The sequence below is a fragment of the Electrophorus electricus genome, chromosome 9 (assembly GCF_041902795.1).
Source record: "Electrophorus electricus isolate QZ-2024a chromosome 9, ASM4190279v1, whole genome shotgun sequence".
In the NCBI taxonomy this organism is placed as follows: domain Eukaryota; kingdom Metazoa; phylum Chordata; class Actinopteri; order Gymnotiformes; family Gymnotidae; genus Electrophorus; species Electrophorus electricus.
This window is the reverse complement of record NC_137505.1, coordinates 5,902,096-5,920,000: the sequence shown is the minus strand read 5'-3', so window position 1 is coordinate 5,920,000 and position 17,905 is coordinate 5,902,096. Positions and strand designations below refer to the sequence as shown.

General features: G+C 46.7%; 3 protein-coding genes across 9 annotated transcripts in view; all 3 read left to right on the top strand.

The window, feature by feature from the left end:
• The first annotated feature begins 4,770 nt into the window (after positions 1–4,770).
• vtcn1 (V-set domain containing T cell activation inhibitor 1) lies at positions 4,771–7,222 on the top strand. The gene is made up of 5 exons (XM_027026598.3): positions 4,771–5,013; positions 5,550–5,614; positions 5,754–6,113; positions 6,451–6,705; positions 7,042–7,222. The coding sequence occupies exons 1-5, from the start codon at positions 4,982–4,984 to the stop codon at positions 7,149–7,151; spliced, it is 822 nt and encodes a 273-aa protein (XP_026882399.2). The 5' UTR covers positions 4,771–4,981; the 3' UTR covers positions 7,152–7,222.
• Positions 7,223–7,498: 276 nt separating this feature from the next.
• Positions 7,499–12,265, top strand: trim45 (tripartite motif containing 45). Of its 4 annotated transcripts, XM_027026589.3 has the most exons (6): positions 7,517–8,428; positions 8,634–9,385; positions 10,753–10,882; positions 11,246–11,360; positions 11,439–11,565; positions 11,713–12,265. In XM_027026589.3, the coding sequence occupies exons 1-6, from the start codon at positions 7,917–7,919 to the stop codon at positions 11,859–11,861; spliced, it is 1,785 nt and encodes a 594-aa protein (XP_026882390.3). In that variant the 5' UTR covers positions 7,517–7,916; the 3' UTR covers positions 11,862–12,265. The 4 variants fall into 4 exon arrangements, with proteins under 4 accessions (XP_081577046.1, XP_081577045.1, XP_081577044.1 ...); XM_081720918.1 differs by having other exon boundaries at positions 7,515–8,428; positions 11,246–11,565; XM_081720919.1 differs by lacking the exons at positions 11,439–11,565; positions 11,713–12,265 and having other exon boundaries at positions 7,509–8,428; positions 10,707–10,882; positions 11,246–11,303.
• A 3,992-nt stretch (positions 12,266–16,257) lies between these two features.
• The window catches only part of man1a2 (mannosidase, alpha, class 1A, member 2), a 45,231-nt gene continuing 43,583 nt past the window's right edge, over positions 16,258–17,905 (top strand). Inside the window, exon 1 of one of the 4 annotated variants that reach the window (XM_035522741.2) lies at positions 16,258–17,528. Coding sequence is in view for 1 of the 4 variants with exons in the window: in XM_081720916.1 (XP_081577042.1) it covers positions 17,509–17,528 (20 nt within the window). In the remaining 3 variants the exon portion in view is untranslated. The remainder of the gene's footprint in view (positions 17,529–17,905) is intronic. The other 3 variants (XM_035522740.2, XM_027026579.3, XM_081720916.1) reach the window with 3 other exon arrangements.

Here is a 17,905-nt window from a genome sequence, read left to right as displayed (position 1 = left end):
GGTGTGTGTGTGTGTCTCACCTGAACCAGTAGGTGTGTGTGTGTGTGTATGTATTTGTGTCTCACCTGAACCAGTAGGGGTGTGTGTGTGTCTCACCTGAGCCAGTAGGTGGGTGTGTGTGTGTGTGTGTGTGTGTGTGTATGTATTTGTGTCTCACCTGAACCAGTAGCAGTGTGTGTGTGTGTGTGTGCGTCTCACATGAACCAGTAGAGGTGTGTGTGTGTGTGTGTGTGCGTCTCACCTGAACCAGTAGAGGTGTGTGTGTGTGTGTGCGTCTCACCTGAACCAGTAGATGTGTGTGTGTGTGTGTGTGTGTGTGTGTGTGTCTCACATGAACCAGTAGGTGTGTGTGTGCGTGCGTCTCACCTGAACCGGTGTGTGTGTGTGTGTGTGTGCATGTATTTGTGTCTCACCTGAACCAGTAGCGGTGTGTGTCTGTGTCTCACCTGAACCAGTAGCGGTGTGTGTCTGTCTCACCTGAACCAGTAGCGGTGTGTGTCTGTGTCTCACCTGAACCAGTAGCGGTGTGCGTGTATCTCACCTGAATTAGTAGGTGTGTGTGTGTGTGTGTTCGCGTCTCACCTGAACCAGTAGGTGTGTGTGTGTGCGTCTCACCTGAACCAGTAGGTGTGTGTGTGTGTGTGTGTCTGTGTCTCACCTGAACCAGTAGCGGTGTGTGTCTGTCTCACCTGAACCAGTAGCGGTGTGTGTCTGTGTCTCACCTGAACCAGTAGCGGTGTGTGTCTGTGTCTCACCTGAACCAGTAGCGGTGTGCGTGTGTCTCACCTGAACTAGTAGGGGTGTGTGTGTGTCTCACCTGAGCCAGTAGGTGTGTGTGTGTGTGTGTTTCACTTGAGCCAGTAGGTGGGTGTGTGCGCGTCTCACCTGAACCAGTAGGTGTGTGTTTGTGTCTCACCTGAACCAGTAGGGGTGTGTGTGTGTCTCACTTGAGCCAGTAGGTGTGTGTGTGTGCGTCTCACCTGAACCAGTAGGTGTGTGTGTGTGTGTGTGTGTGTGTGTGTGTGTGTGTGTGTGTGTGTCTGTGTCTCACCTGAACCAGTAGCGGTGGGCGTGTGTCTCACATGAACCAGTAGGTGTGTGTGTGCGTGTGTGTGTGTGTGTGTGTGCGTCTCACCTGAACCAGTAGGTGTGTGTGTGCATGTATTTGTGTCTCACCTGAACCAGTAGCGGTGTGTGTCTGTGTCTCACCTGAACCAGTAGCGGTGTGCGTGTGTCTCACCTGAACTAGTAGGGGTGTGTGTGTGTCTCACCTGAGCCAGTAGGTGTGTGTGTGTGTGTGTGTGTGTGTTTCACTTGAGCCAGTAGGTGGGTGTGTGCGCGTCTCACCTGAGCCAGTAGGTGTGTGTGTGTGTGTGTGTGGGTGTGTGTGCGTCTCACCTGAACCAGTAGGTATGTGTGTGTGTGTGTCTCACCTGAACCAGTAGTGGTGTGTGTGTGTGTGTCTCACCTGAACCAGTAGGTGTGTGTGTGTGGGTGTGTGTGTGAGAGAGTCACCTGAACCAGTAGTGGGGTGTGTGTGTGTGTGTGCGTGTGTCTCACCTGAACCAGTAGGTGTGTGTGTGTGTGTGTGTGTGTGTGTCACCTGAACCAGTAGATGTGTGTGTCTCACCTGAACTAGTAAGTGTGTGCGTGTGTGTCTCACCTCAGCCAGTAGGTGTGTGTGTGTATATATGTGTGTGTGTGTGTGTGTGTCACCTGAACCAGTAGGTGTGTGTGTCTCACCTGAACTAATAGGTGTGTGTCTCACCTGAACTAGTAGGGGTGTGCGTGTGTGTGTCGCCTGAGCCAGTAGGTGTGTGTGTGTGTGTGTGTGTGTGTGTGCGCGCATGTATTTGTGTCTCACCTGAACCAGTAGGTGTGTGTGTGTGTGTGTGTGTGTCACCTGAACCAGTAGATGTGTGTGTCTCACCTGAACCAGTAGGGGTGTGTGTGTTTGTGTCTCACTTGAACCAGTAGGGGTGTGTGTCTTACCTGAAGCTTGTTGAATGTGAGGGAAACAGCAGGGTGGTGGATTCCAAATGCATCATCTCGCAGCAAACCATCACCAGCCCACACAACACCGGCACCGAATACTGGAGAAATCCAACACTGCGAACACGGGGCCATCACACAAGAAGGACCCTGTTCACACGGTCAAAACGCACACAGGGACAGCATTTATACAGTCAAAAGGCAGGAGGGCCGGCATTTATACAGTCAAAAGGCAGGAGGGCCGGCATTTATACAGTCAAAAGGCAGGAGGGCCGGCATTTATACAGTCAAAAGGCAGGAGGGCCGGCATTTATACAGTCAAAACACAGGAGGTTGACAATCAGACATCCAAATAATAGACTTGGAAAAGTAAAGTAAAGAGGTGATGGGTACAACAGTAGCCGTAGTACCCACCGTAGAACCCACCGTAGAACCCACCGTAGTACCCACCGTAGTACCCACCGTAGTACCCACCGTAGTACCCACCGTAGTACCCACCGTAGTACCCACCGTAGTACCCAGCCATACCGAGGAACCCACCGTAGTACCCAGCCATACCGAGGAACCCACCGTAGTACCCAGCCATACCGAGGAACCTTCGCAAATTGCGGCCAGGCAAGACTGTGGGAATATGTGGGATGGCAATGAGCTGAGCATCTAGAAGTCCCACCTGTATGTACCCTACCTGTTTGCCAAGTCGTGTTACTCTTAGCTTGAGCAAACCCACACTTTTATTTATATATATAAAATGTATATGTATGTATGTGTGTATATATATATATATATATGCATATGTACACACATACACACACACACACACACACACACACACACACACGTTTACCAAGGAACCAAGTCAAAAGGCAGGTGCAAAATCAACAGGGCTTCTCGGTCTGTTTTCATTGCTTCTTTTAAAGGAACCAAGAGCTTGTAATTATTCAGTGAGAACCAGGAAAGCATGAAGCAGGAATGGATGATATCTGCTGTGAACACATGCCCTACACACACTCGTGCTTGTAACACTCTTCAAAGAAAATGTGAGGCTTGCAATTCTTTAAGAGTGGCAAAAAGACAACGTGTCTGTAAGAATGTAACAGTGTATCTCTATTAAGTGTGTCTGTAATAATGTATTACAGATACCCTGTTACATTATTACAGACACAGTTAAATTATCAGTGTCTGTCATAATGTAACAGTATCTGTAATAATGTAACAATTTGTCTGTAATAATGTAACAGCGTATTTGTAATAATGTAACAATGTGTCTATAATAATTTAAGTGTGTCTGCAACGTTTTCCAAACCCTTCTGATGAATTTAAGTGTGTCTGCAACGTTTTCCAAACCCTTCTGATGCACAATCTTCAAATGAAAACCTTGGTTTGTCAGAGACCAGTGCATGGGCCACTGGTTTGTATTGGACACGCACATGTGACTGGTTCTGAACTGGGCCTTCAACAGCATTGAAGGGCTAACAAAGGGTCAGTGCTCCTTTCTTTATGGTGTTGTACTTAATGTGATGGTGCTGGATTTCTTATAAAAAGAAACAGGTACGGTGGTTTTTCATCTTAGATATCACGTGGAAGCAAAATGACACCTTTCACAGTGCCACTGGCTTCTCCCTCAAACCTGAAAATCCACAGAGTTGAAATTAGAGCACACAGTACAGTAGCATGGCACAACATAATACTGCACCAGACACTGATGAACAGGGCACCACACACAAGTCACGAAGCCACGGAGCAGATCTGCAAGGCCCAATACCACATCCGAGAAGTTCCTCATCCTGTAAAACCTCAAAGCTCTCTTTTGTCTTGGATGCTGGAAAAGCACTGAAAGATTAGAATTTGTCATCTAATGGGTAGACAGCACCCCAGACCAACCTGCAGAGTGTTTCATCTGAATTGGGAACGAGCAAATAGGTTGAACACCAAGGGCTAGAGCTAGAGTTTTCAACTAAATAAACCCTTTTTTCCTCAAAATGTTTTAAGATTAAGAAGCAAAGCATACTGTCTCAGAGGGGAATTATCATCAACATTAGCAATGGATAATTCTTAATGAGACACATTTTCTTGAGCATAGTGTGGCAGGTAGAGATGAACTGAGTCCATACACCTCAGGAAATCACATCAGGAACTGGCCAGGCCAAAATAACAAACACAAAGCACCAACACTTCAGCAACATGAGCTACCTAACACCAACACCTAGGCAAAGTGAGCTACCCAACACCAACACCTAGGCAATGTGAACTACCCAACACCAACACCTAGGCAATGTGAACTACCCAACACCAACACCTAGGCAATGTGAACTACCCAACACCAACACCTAGACAATGTGAGCTACCCAATACCAACACCTAGACAATGTGAGCTACCCAATACCAACACCTAGGCAACCTGAGCTAGCTACCCTCGGTCTAAAAAATGAAACAAAAACGTTCCCCCGCTTGGACATTCTTTACTTTCTTTCCTTAGTTCTGGTAATTGATTTTCAAACAGCCATCCTGAGTTCTCTATTATTTTATTAAATGTAAATATCATTCCCTTAAACTTTTTAGTCAATTTTGCTAATTAGACTCTACAAAATACAATATACTGTACCTTATGTGTAACATATAGATATGTGTATATGTAATTAAAAAAAACAATTTTCTTGCATATTCACTGTCTATTGGCAAGAACGTTTGCGCTGTTTTATGGATTTTATTTTAAAAATCTCTTACAGTTGTGAGTGTTTAAAAGTAGACAGCAATTTCACGGAAACGTATCGGTAATGCTGGTACACGCCTTGGACAATATTGACAGAGGGATCGTGCACCGCTCTCGTACCTCAGGGAGAGATTAACTGAGCGGCTCCACGCACTGGAGCCTCAGACGGCCGAGGCTCCACTGTGAGTGGCGGGTACCTTGGTGGGCAGCGTTCAGAAATGGGAAATCCACTGACCGGTTCATCGCTACTGTAGCAAACAATTGGCAGGAGACTTCAGTATGGCTTCATTTGGACAAATCATCTTTTGGAGGTACCTCAGGAAAGCTCACTGTAATCATGCTTACTTAAATATTTTCAGCAGTGTATAGTCATTAACCCCATAACCATTTTATATATATATATATATATATATATATATATATATATATATATATATATATATATATATATATATATATATATATATATATATATATATAGAGAGAGAGAGAGAGAGAGATTTTAAAATTTGTGGTAAAGTACACAGAGTTTCCAGAGGTCCTTCTCAGAAACACTTTGCTTACACTGCTGATGAAGGACCTCTGTCCAAAACGTCCTGTTTCTCTGAAAACTCTGTTGTACTACACTGCAGTTACTCATGTAGAGTCTTCTTCATATTATATATATATTATATATATATATATATATATATATATATATATATATATATATATATATATATATATATAAATAATAATTATATATATATATATATATATATATATATATATATATATATATATATATATATATATATATATATAATTATTTATCTGACTGTTTTTGTTTCCATATGTGCTGGTGCAGTATGATTGTCCTTATTTTTGTAATTGCTGCATTATTAATTCTCCTTCTGGCCATCGCATTTTCAGGTAAGCCATGCAGTTCAACAGATACTGATGTAACTTACCATCCGTGGATGTGCTGTGTTGATCTGTCTTCCTGTGTCTCTAAGTCTCTTACCTTTTTGATAATAGGGTTAATTTACTTGCATTTGTTTGTGGTTCCAAGTGTCCCAGGGAATTGTGGAGACAAAAAATGGCTTTCCTGTAGGGAACCTGGGACAGGATGTGGTCTTGGACTGCACCTTCCAAAGCAACACTGGAAAAGGTCCTGCAGGCAACGTGTTAATTACCTGGACTAAAGAAAGACTTTCTGGGGTGGTGTATCAGTACCAGAATAACGCACCACAGTTAAAGGATCAGAATTCACAGTTCCAAAACAGGGCCCAGCTGTTCCCAGATGTTATCGCTACGGGAAACGCTTCCCTCCTCCTGAGGAGGGTGACGATGGAGGATGATGGTGTGTACAGGTGCGTTGTGAGCGCACCCGGGGTCTCCGGAACAGTCCGCATTCACCTCAGTGTGGGCGGTAAGGAACTCGGACATACGTGAACGCTTGCAACGAAAAACCACACGTGTCCATTTACTGTTCCTGCGCATTCTACAAAATAAAAATGATAAGATAACGCATTATTTTATTTTTAAACGCCCACATCTAAATAAAGCCTATTTCGCATTTAAATGTAATTTTAATGTAAAGGTTGTACAACATCAAAATGAAAACTCATTACACAAAACGGGGGAAATAGCTGATATATGGTTTTTCGTTGCAAGGGCTCAAATGTCCTCCACTATTTCCATAAAAGTATTCCTCGGTGAGGCACAGCCGCCGAAGTCGGTCAGCGTGCTCTGTGCTCTGTGTGCAGCATTCTCGGCTCCTGCCATCACAACAGCAAACAAAAGCCTGCGGGCTGAAGCTCCGAGATGGCTGCCCAGACCCAGCGTCACGTGGCTCGACCCGGACGGTGAGCGGCTTGCCGGTGTCACCCAGTTTAACAACTCTTCAGACGGCACCGTTCAAGTGGTGAGCAGCCTGCAACACCCAGTGGCACCGAATGAGACGTACACCTGCATCATTCAGAACCATCTCGTCCAGGCCGTCTCGGAGGCCACAGTTACAGGTATGTGTCCTGCATGCACTAGCAGATATAAGTGAATTATAAGACAAATATATATATATATATATATAAAAAGAGTACTCAGCCACAACAAAAACATTTATACACGTTATTGAACATATTATATTACCTAGCCCGTGGGTATTAAATGATACTGTGTTGACCATAGCAACTGTAAAACAAAAATACTCAGTATTACTCAAAACGGTGGCTGTGTCGGAGAATTTTACCTGTAAGACAGATCATTTTGTGGAAGACAAACTAATTGACCCGCAAAGGCCAATCAAAGAGAGATTCAAGAAAAATGAGCCAGCGTCCTCTGCTGTTTTCGTTCTACAGGTGAAGGCGTTTCGGCACACACGTCTTTTCTCTTTAGCTCATCGCCCAGGACGTTGCCAGTGCCGCCACATTGTGCAGCCACCATCCTTCTCTGCATGCTGGTATGGTGAGGTTATTTTAGTGCCTGCTTTCCTATGTTTCTCAGTCATACCGACTCTGTGAAACGCGTATGTTTTCGACAGTAAACAAATAAACGTCTCAAACGTTCATTCTGTTGCCTTCAGAGTTGTTTTTGGTTTTGGGACTCGATCCTCGTTGTGGCCAGTAGATGGAGACACTCCCCCGCGTCCCGTCTTTCCTCGTCTTTCCTCGTCTTTCCTCGTCTTTTCCTCGTCTTTTCCTCGTCTGCCGATTGGACCGTAAGCAAAAAGTTCTCCGACGTCACTGAGCGTGAACTTCCGAAGAGTTGCAGAAAGTGCGCGCGAGGTCGGAGAAGTTTCAAGGCGTTTACAGGAACGGGCACGAGCATCTCGGCGGGCGCGCGCCTGGAACCGAGCAGGCGGCACGCTGACGCGGAGCGGAACTCCGGCGCGCTCGACGGTGTTGCGGCGCCTGCGGGACCCTGAACGTTCGCCTGTGTGGCACCCGACGTGCTGCTACGTGAGGGGCAGCGATACGGAGTGACGAGGTTTACGCTACCGTGTCGATACAGAGTTTGGAGATTAACGCTACCGTGTCGATACAGAGTTTGGAGATTAACGCTACCGTGTCGATACAGATTCACAAGATTACCGTTACAGTGTCGATACAGAGTTAGGAGATTAACGCTACCGTGTCGATACAGATTCACAAGATTACCGTTACAGTGTCGATACAGATTGACGGCATTAACGTTAGTGTCGATACAGAGTGACGAGATTAATGTTACAGTGTTGATGCAGATTGACATGATTAATGCTACAGTGTTGTTTTGTGGCGAGGAATTTACTCACGAAACCATGAAAAAATCCGAAATGAAACAAACCTCGATTCAGAGTAACGGCCGCGTCAGCAAGTCCAGGGCGGTTTGCAGCGTCTGCAGTCGCATGTTCCGAGAGCCCAAACTTCTCCCTTGTCTCCACACGTTTTGCGCCGACTGTATTCGGCAGATCGAGCCGTTTTCTGCACCGAAGGTTGACGGTAAGAGCACGCCGCTGGGAGCCGAGGGTCTCGCGGGAGACCGCAACTCTGTGACGGTTCTGTGTCCTGAGTGCGATTCGGAGGTAGACCTGCCATCATCCGGCGTGGACAGCCTCACCACAGACCACCTCGCCCTCGACGAGGTTTTCATGGAGACCCTCCTCATCGAGAGCAGCGTGTCGTGCGACTTGTGCAGCGACGGGGAGGCAGGCCAGCGTTGCGAGGTGTGCTCCGTCAACCTCTGCAAGTTCTGTAGTCAGGCGCACAGGTCAGTATGATGAGAAAATGACATGCCTGGGATTTTTGACCTGCTTAAATCATAATTTGCACCGAATGCTGCGTTGGCCTGAAGGTGTGGTGTGCGAGTGTTGTGCTTACTATAAAGGAGTGAGTGCCACGTTTGCTTTGCTCGTCCTGCTTTTTCATTACACGGACATCCCATAACATTCATATAACGTTACTGTCCTCTGCAGGAGACAAAAGAGGACGTCCAGCCACTCCATCCACAGCCTGGAGGATCTGAAGGCACAGGGACATCTCTCTAGGCCTGTCCTGTGCTCTGTGCACGCGGGCCAGGAGTTACGGCTCTTCTGTGAGCCCTGTGACCTGCCAGTTTGCCGAGAGTGCGCTGCAGCGTTCCACCGGGAACACCGGTGCCGCCCCACCCACGACGTCATCAATCACCATGGCGATCGTATCCGGGCACTGGTCTCCGGGAGCCTGCGTCCTCGCCTTGGCCGCCTGGAGGAGGCTCTGAGGCGCGTGGACACGTCCCAGGGCGCCCTGCAGAGGCACGCCAAGATGCTGGCGAGCGAGATACGGGCGTTTGCGCAAGGCTATGCCACCGCCGTGGAGGCGCACTGCAGCTCGCTGTTGCGCGCCTTGGAGGACCTGCGGCTCCAGCGCAGCAACCAGCTCCACCTGCAGAGGGCGCAGCTGCTGCAGTCCCTGGCCGACACCGGCGGTGCTGTGGACTTCGCTGAGCGCCTGCTCACGTGCGGCTCAGAGGCCGAGATACTCGACGCCAAGGGCATCACCGTGAGGAGGCTAATTACCCTGCTGGAGTCCGGTTACGACCCCCAGCCGGACACGGTGGCCCACGACGACGGGAGCGGCATCTGTTTTTTGCCACAGCGATGCGCGGGTCAGGTGGAGGGCTTCCCCATGGTGGGGGTCCTCCATGCCAAGACGACAGACCCCAGCAAATGCGTCGTCCAGGGAGAAGGTGAGCACAAGGGTTAAAGAGACGAGTCGGCACTAACTTTAAAATGTCACGTGTTCCTTTGCAGGGGACGGTCCCTGGCGTGTGATCAGCAGCACTGCTCAGTTTGTTTACATCAGCGAGGTTTTACGTTTACCTGAAAGGAAAGAGTTTGGGAGCAGTAGACTTACTTTGTGGTAGGAGGGATTTACTAAAGTCCTAAAGAGGAACGTTGCTGGGATCGTGCAGGCAGTCTGTGCTTTCGCAAGGCCATGCACACCATCGTCAATAGAGTGCGCTTTACACACTTTCATCACCGCTAGAGTGCGCTTTACTCACACACTTTCAGACTCTCATATGGATTTGGTCCAAACCAGATTCTTCCAAGCGAGAGCCCTCCGGTTGGATGTTGGATGATGATGCTGATGTTACTGGTTTCCATGGCAGCATCAGTGGGCTTTGTTTTCCACTCCCTTACCAAGTCCTGGCATGCCTGCAAGCATTCAGTCACCAACACTATTAAGAGAAACTTGTGTGTCTAGTTGGCTAACTGCTAGGGTTTATTATTTCAGTCTTTCAAGCTAGGGCTACAGTTTAGGGTTTAGGGGTTAGGGTTAGAGTTTAGGGGTTAGGGTATAAGATACACAGCAGTCCTGTAACACTTCTCCTTTGGGAAATGTAAGATTGTAAAGGCACTGCAAGTTGCAGACTTGATGTATTTAAAGACGTTTGTATTCCTGTGATTGTGGACACTGAGAGGAGTTGTGTTGTGATGCCTTCTGATGCTCTGTATCGCACCCATGTGTGATGCCAGCTGTTTAATATACAGGTGATTAAACTGAGCCCTTTTCTCAGATATTTCTACAGAATGTCTCTGGTTCCTGGATACTCTGTTTACCCACGTGCCTAGACAGATGATTCTGTGGTGCCACGAACGTGTGGAGTCCAGCTGTAGCGCCTCCCTTTTTGCAATGGGTGAAGTGAGTTCATGTCGGCATCGACAGAGTTGGGTGCCTTCACTTGCTTTAAAGGAGTTGTGTGTGGTTTGTGTGTGCATCTAGCCCCAGTTCATTAACAAATGTGTCAGGCGCCATGAAGTCACATGCTGTGCTGTGAGCAGCCTGTCAGGCTGCGTGTCTGAGGTCAGCTGCAGCTGTAAAGGCTAAATATGTCACATAGGTCGTAGGCCATAGGTCAGTTCTTATACAGACTGTGTTTACCTTTAACCTTGATGCCAGTTAGACAGTGAGAGCAGGAATACCTTTTTTGGTCGTTCTTGCTCTGTAAGGTGTTGCAGTGATCAAATGAAAGCCTGTTGGCGTTTTCTCCTTCTACAACTCTGTAGATTGGTCTGCCCCCATGTGCTCTGCTCAGGGCTGTATTACCTACAGGTGTCCAGCAGGGGGCGGAGGGCCAAAGGGGAGAGTTCACACTGATCTGCAAGGACTCCGCAGGAGAGCTGATGGGTACAGGAGGAGATGCTGTCCTCGTCAGCGTAGTTCACACAGAGCAGAAAGACTGGTGAGTGTTGTGTGTGTCCCCCTGTGCCAGAGGTTACCAGCACCACTTAGCCTAGTAATGTCCAGGGCCTGGATAATTGAGCCAGGGCCTGGATATTTGGATCAGGGCCCGGATGTTTCCGAGATCTGTGCGGAACATTCCACATACGCTTCGGGTTTAAACCCTCTGCGTTCTAATGGGCCTGCAGAGGTGCGCTTTGTCTTTCTAACAGTAGTAGCATTTTAGCAATCACCCAGTCAGCGTGTGAGTGGGTTTTCTCTCCACTTAACAATAAACTGATAAACTTCTTATTAAAGTCATAGTTGTGTTTGAGTGACAGACCTGCGCTGACCTCTCCCTGGTGCCGGTTTTGGTTCATTACAGCAGGGTGGATGCGACAGTGGTGGACAACGGTGACGGTTCGTATGCCGTCTCTTACCTGCCCGAGGTGTCTGGGTCCTACTCGGTGTGGGTGTGTGTGAAAGCTCAGCACGTCAAGGTAGCGTACGTGCACCCGTCGGCGCGCGGAGACGAGGTGCCGGCAGTGGACGTGACTCCCGCTGTGCTTCCTCTGCAGGGCTCGCCGTTCTCGCTGACAGTCCGGCCCAAGTTCCGGCGTCACCACGGAATCTTCCACTGCTGCTCATTCTGCTCCAGCAAGGGCGCTAAAGAGGCGCAGTGTGGCTGCCCGGGCACCATGCCAGGTATCTCCCCCAACAGGGAACGTGAGCTGGAATTTGATCTGATGATCTGCTGTATTCTTCTGAACATATCACTGCATATATTGTTTGTATTGTGTGTGTGCGTGTGTGTGTGTGTGTGCGTGCGTGTGTGTGTGTGTGTGTGTGTAGGAGGGTTCCAGGGCTGTGGTCATGGCCATAAAGGTCACCCAGGAAAGGATCACTGGTCTTGCTGTGGAAGTCTGGTGAAGAAGTCTGAGTGTCTGCACGGCCGTGAGCCAGGCTCACCCCATGGACGTGTCCGGACCGTCGAGCTCTGACGGAGCGGTCACAACACACTTTCTTTTCGCCACACACACCTGCGTAATGAGAGGTGGCGAGTCTGTTTTTGAAAATCAGCTGGAACGTCTGTACACTGAATACCACAGTTGGAGTGGACTGACCGGTTCTGTGACTCAGCCAAAGCTTTTGAAGGAACTACTCATAAACACGCGTTAAACCTTTTAAACAGCACAAGTAGATATTACACACCCCGTGTAGCAGAAGGAATTTAACAGGACTGCTTTACAATTATTTCCTAAAACTTGGAACTCTTCAGTACTGTCATTTATCTAAAAATCACTACCAAAATGTGCTATATTACATTCTATTTTGTTTTTAGACGCATTAATTTTGGGGGTTAATAAACTAGCATTGCAGTGTTAGTGTGGAGAGATCTAGTCTACCGTGTCTCCAGTGTTTCCTCAGGATTACACAAGATTACCAAAGATCATGTCTATTGGTTCATATATCTTATAATACTAATTGTAAAATAGCTTTAAGAACCGAAACTTGTCCTTTCAACTGTAGTTTTACAACGGTGTTTATCAAAGAAGCCTTTCGGAGAGTAGCCGTGACATGACGCAGCGGGTCAGACGCTCGCGGGCCTTTGACGCGTCTTTATTCTCCGCGTGGTAATCCGCAGTCGTCGTAAGTAACCGGAAGAGGGTCTGAACCGGAGAGCGCAAGACGGCAAATCCACACGACAGCCGTAGTACCGGTAGGAAGATCAAAACCGGAAAGGCACACGCGGCCACGGGGAGCGGGCAAGCGCAACGAGAAAACCGGGCAAACGTAGCAAACGCTCGGTACTCGCGCACTGAAAGCGCGGCGATACTTTATCAAGACCGATCGATAAAGGTGTCGACGGGGCTGGGGCGTGAGCGCGATGCGTGGGACGGAGGGAGTTGTAGTCCGGTACGTGGCTAGCGGAGGTCCGCTGCGGGACACGCGGGCCGCGGAACGGTACAGAACAAAACGTCCGTAATCTTGCCATCTCTTAGCAGCTGATATGAAATTGAATTATTTTTGTGTTGTGCGTATTGCGTGAGAATGCGACTTGAAATGCATAACAAAAGTTCTATCGAAAAAAAAGGTTTATGATATAAAATGTTTTTTTTATATATATATATTTTAAAATACGTCCATCCTTTTCTAAATGAGCCCTTTCAACGAAAGACCATATATCAGTCATTTCCCCTTTTGTGTTATTTTAGTTTTTGACTTTGTACAACTTTTACATTAAAATTGCATTAAAATGCTAAATATGGTTTATTTTGACTTAATTCATTCATGTGGGCATTTAAAAATAAACCTTGCAATAATGCTTTATATTATTCTTGTTATTTAGTAGAATGCAGAAGAACAGTAAATGGACACGTGTGGTTTTTATTTCGTAAGGGCTCCGTTGTCGCTGAGGGTGACAGTTTACTTGAACCTAAAAGAAGAACTGACAATATTGACCTGACCAACGCCTCTGTGATATTCTATAACACCAACCACGTTGTCAGTTTAATTGTCTTCATTGCCGTTGTCTTTAGATAAACTGTTCCCCTCGGTTTTGAAGATAAGATAGCGAAAAGGAGCACAGATTTTAAATACAATCCCGCATAATTCTGAGGGCCTTCGCTATATCTGAGACGATGACTTTATTTTAAATTGAACACTAGATGGCAGCAGTACACCGTGACAGTCACTTTACATTTAACTCGTCAGTGCTGCTGAGTTGAACTGAGTAAGTGTAACTTGTTTCTATGCGCAGCTCTTTCGTAGTCATTATTTATTATTTATTACCAGCTGACAAGCATAAATAAGGCATCGTCCACGTATTAGAATAAGTGCTAAAGTAAAGAATATAGATGAGGAAAGGGCCCAAGGATACAGCAGGAGTTTTGACCCCTTTTACAGCTTTGTGCACTTACAGTACGGTACATTCACTCCGTCAGTGAAATGCCTGCATATATAGGTGCACTCTGTAGTCCTGCTGTTATGTAATGTATACTGTATACTGTAATGTCAGTATTCCATCCCTGACCGGCCCCCAGCCAGCTACAACTGCAGCTAATCGTTACTGGTAACCGTTGATCAGTCTGGTATGTCGTTGATCAGTCTGGCATGTCGATTGGAGGATCTTTGACCCATTTCCTCCGAAACAACAGGATGCTGGTGGGTTTCATCACATGAACTGTTCACTTCTGGTCCTTTCACAGCAGTTCTGTTGGATTAAGGTCTTAGATTAAGGTCTTAGATTAAGGTCTTGGATTAAGGACTTGGGCCATTCCAAAACATTAACTTTATTCTTCTACGGGTTCTTTGTTAGAACGATTTGTGCGTGTGTCTGCGTGTAGGGTTGCTGTCTTGCTGCGTGACCCACTTCCTCTCTAGATTCCGTTCACATACAGATGTCCTGACATTTTTCTTAAAAGCTCATTGGTATAATTCAGAATTGTTTTTGTTCCATCAATGATGACAAACTGTCTTGGCTCAGATCCAGCAAAACAGGCCCATAGCCCATGACACTACCACCACATTTCACGTATGGGACATATTACCACCATGCTTCAAAGATGCGGTTTAAGGTTCATATGCTGGAATGCAGGGTTTTCCTTTCTCCAAATATAATACTTCTCATTTTAACCAGAAAGTTCTATATTGGTCTCATCTGTTCACAAAGCATTTTGCCATCAGCCTTCAGGCTCGTCCATGCGATCTTTAGCGCACTGCAGATGGGCAGCTGCGTTGTTTTTGGTGAGAAGTGGTTTCCTTTCAGCCACTCCCTTGCTGCTCAGTGTCCTCCTGGAGTTGCGCTGGTGAATTTTCAAGCACAACTGTAGGTAGCACAATATGCCACTGTCACTTTTAGTGCCGATAACGCTCGTGACAATCTATTTTCTTTATTGGCTCCTCTTGGGTTATGCCTCTTTATAATCATTCACACTTGACTTTTTCAGTCTGTTGAGAAGTTTTCACCACCTTTTCTGTGTTTTTATGCCCTTTGTCCCGGCATTATGTTCAGCGTACCAGCATCTTTTATTAAACAGCGTGTTCAGCTGCACTGAGTTCAGTGCAAGGTGAGAACGTGTCTTCACCTGTCAGTCATCCACCACATCTGCAGCACCTGTCAGATGATACTCGACAGTCTGTGCTGGCATGGTTTCAAAACTAAACTAACCAAGGCTCCTTTCTAAAATATTCATATAGATTATCTTATAGTAGGGCTCTATTGATAATTAATTTGACAAGAGAGATCTGGTTTCCAGGACAACTTGTTTAACATGGTATTAGACCTTAGATGCGGGCATCATGGATGCGGAGAGGCGTGAGTATTGCTCACCTGGGCACCAGAGACCGGTTGTACGCGTTAGAGGTTCACCTGGACGTATTTGATGCATAGAATGGTGAACGTATTGGTGTTTAAAGGTTGGGAAAAAAGGTGAGATCGTCAGGGTTCTGTATGGGTATCTGCATCCGTAGAAGGTCACGCTGTATTAATCATGTTACAACACTGCTATAATTATTCAAAATTCTTTTTTATTACTTTTGCTTAAGGCCCCATTCCACGAATCGCTGCCAGATCTTTTTTTAGAACAGTTCAGAAAATCTAGGCTGTTTTCGACACTATTGCCACTTAGAGACTCAGCACCTGTGAACCTCACAAGTCTCAGTCACTGTTCAACACCTGCTAGCTGCGCCACTGAGGCTCTGGCAGTGCCCTGCAGATGCCCGTTAGACCCTGTCTCTCCCTGCTTGGCACCGTACTGCTCTGCTGACTGGCATGTCTGCCACGATATCCCGCCCATTCAATATTCCTGCACGCTGCCATCCGTCTGCCTCTCTACAGCAAGACCAGTGGTCTCTCTCTCTCTCTCTCTGCAACAGGACCAGCTGTCTCTCTCTTTCTCAGCAGGCCTGCTTCTGTCTGTGTTAGCACATCTCAAGGGTAATGTGTTGTTTAAATACACCCAGTTTAAACGGTCGTAGTTCACCATGATGCACCACTGCTCCACTTCCTCTTCATTCTCAACCCCGCTGCAGCATGATGTTCTGCTCATCATATCAGTGTCGTACCTCTCTCTCTCTCTCTCTCTCTCTCTCTCTCTCTCTCTCTCTCTCTCTCTCTCTTAGAATAACCCCTTTTAATCAGATCTTTTCTTGACGTCATTAACGATCCGTGTCTAAGCGTCAGGATACAAGTGCACTCTCCTCGGTTGCACTTATGTCCGCTCTCCTCGGGGGGGCGGTGTAGCCCGTCCGCGGCTATCGCTTTCCTTAAGCGTGACTCACACGTGATCAGGTTTCCAAGGGGATTCGGCCCGATTATTTGCAGCCTGCCACAGAAATGCCACCACTGACAGAAATCAGTGCAGTATCGCGGTGGGACAGGAGACCGGCCTGCTAACAAAGTGTGTTATATGAACGCCTCCTCATCTGTGGACGGATTCACTTATCCCAAGGTTACAAATACAGCTGGAGTCATCCGCTAATTTTTAAGTGCTTCACTAAATTGTTAACAATTAACACGAGTTATTTGAATAAATAAGTACTGGATGTCACGAACTAGTTTTGAAATAATTGTTTTTATCTTTACACGATGGCTTTAAGGATAAATAAACAATTTGGTTAGAAACATAAAACATGTTTCTTACTGATTAGCAAACAAAGAAGTTCCAAAGTGATACACAAGCCAACAAGCTGTAAGCTACTATTTTAAATTCAATGACCTGTGGTTGGTAATTGGGAGACGCTCCCTTGGCTCACCAAACGGCCGTTGATGGGATGCTGGAGGACCGAGGGAGGCGATAACGCTGGTAACAACATAAGAGACTGTAGCTGCTGCAAGGAAAGGAGGCGTAAACGACGTTCAATATGACAACCGAAAGCTATGGAGAATAATTTGAAAATCTTTCTAACGTAATTCTTTTTTTTTTTCTCCCTGTGGTCCGTGTGGACGGTTTAATCGGCGACGTCGATGAGGGACTGCAGCTTGAGGCAGATGATCAGCCCGACGTTAGCTTAGCATAGCTAACTAGACACAGTCTTCCTCAGAAAAGCCGCAGCGTTCAGGGCAGGTCGGAGGATTTTTTGTTCTTGACGAGGTTTTCTGTGCAAGCTGTGTACGCCTATGATTTGATAAGCGGTCGGGCAGTTGGGACGCGACTGTTTCACTCGTTACATCTACGTAGCTAGAGGCAGCTAGGATATTAAGTCCGAGGAGAGGTTAGAGAAACTGTCGCGGCGGGCCTGTGTCACAGAAACCGATTATTCGATTATTGATCGATATTTGCGTCGATGTCGCCTTCGATTCCGTGCCCAAAGTAAGCGGGATTTTTATCTAATCTAGCTGTACGTTTTGCTCAAGCTGTTGTCGCTTAATGTGCATGTTAAACTGTGTCGCCGATATTCGAAACCAGTGAGTTCAGCTTTATTTTCATTAAATGGCGTTGGGTAAGATTTGAATATTCTCTGCTTATATGTATACATTCCGGTAATATCGTAGTCATTTCAGTGAAATACGTCCACCAGCGCATATTGTGGGGGAACAACACTAACCTCCCAGCTAATGTTAGCTAGGCTAGCTAACCCGTCGCCCTCCAAACCAGTCTTGCAGCTGAGAAACGTCTGGAGCACGATCGAAGATCATGGACCGGAATGGGAAAACGATTCCCACGGTATGTGGACGGATTTGTTAACACGGTTGTTTTCATGTTGCTTAACCGGTTTTCGGAGTGATGCGTGTCGGTTTCTGTCGCCAGAGGAATGAATTGCCGCTGCTCTTACGAGTTAGCCTTTCGGGTTTGGCTCCGAAACGGCTCTTTTGTGCAAAAGGTAGAATGTTTTTCCATTAACGTTTTACTGAAGTTGTTGGAGAACGGATTTTAAGAATAATTATAATTTGTTCACACACGGATAAGGGAAAAAAAATCTTTGTGGCTTTCATTTCCAGAGTATTATGTGCAGGTATACGTGCAGTCAGTTTGCTTCAGTGGTTAACATGTTAGGTTATACTACCTAACTCATTTCAACCCCAACCCCCCCCCCCCCCCTC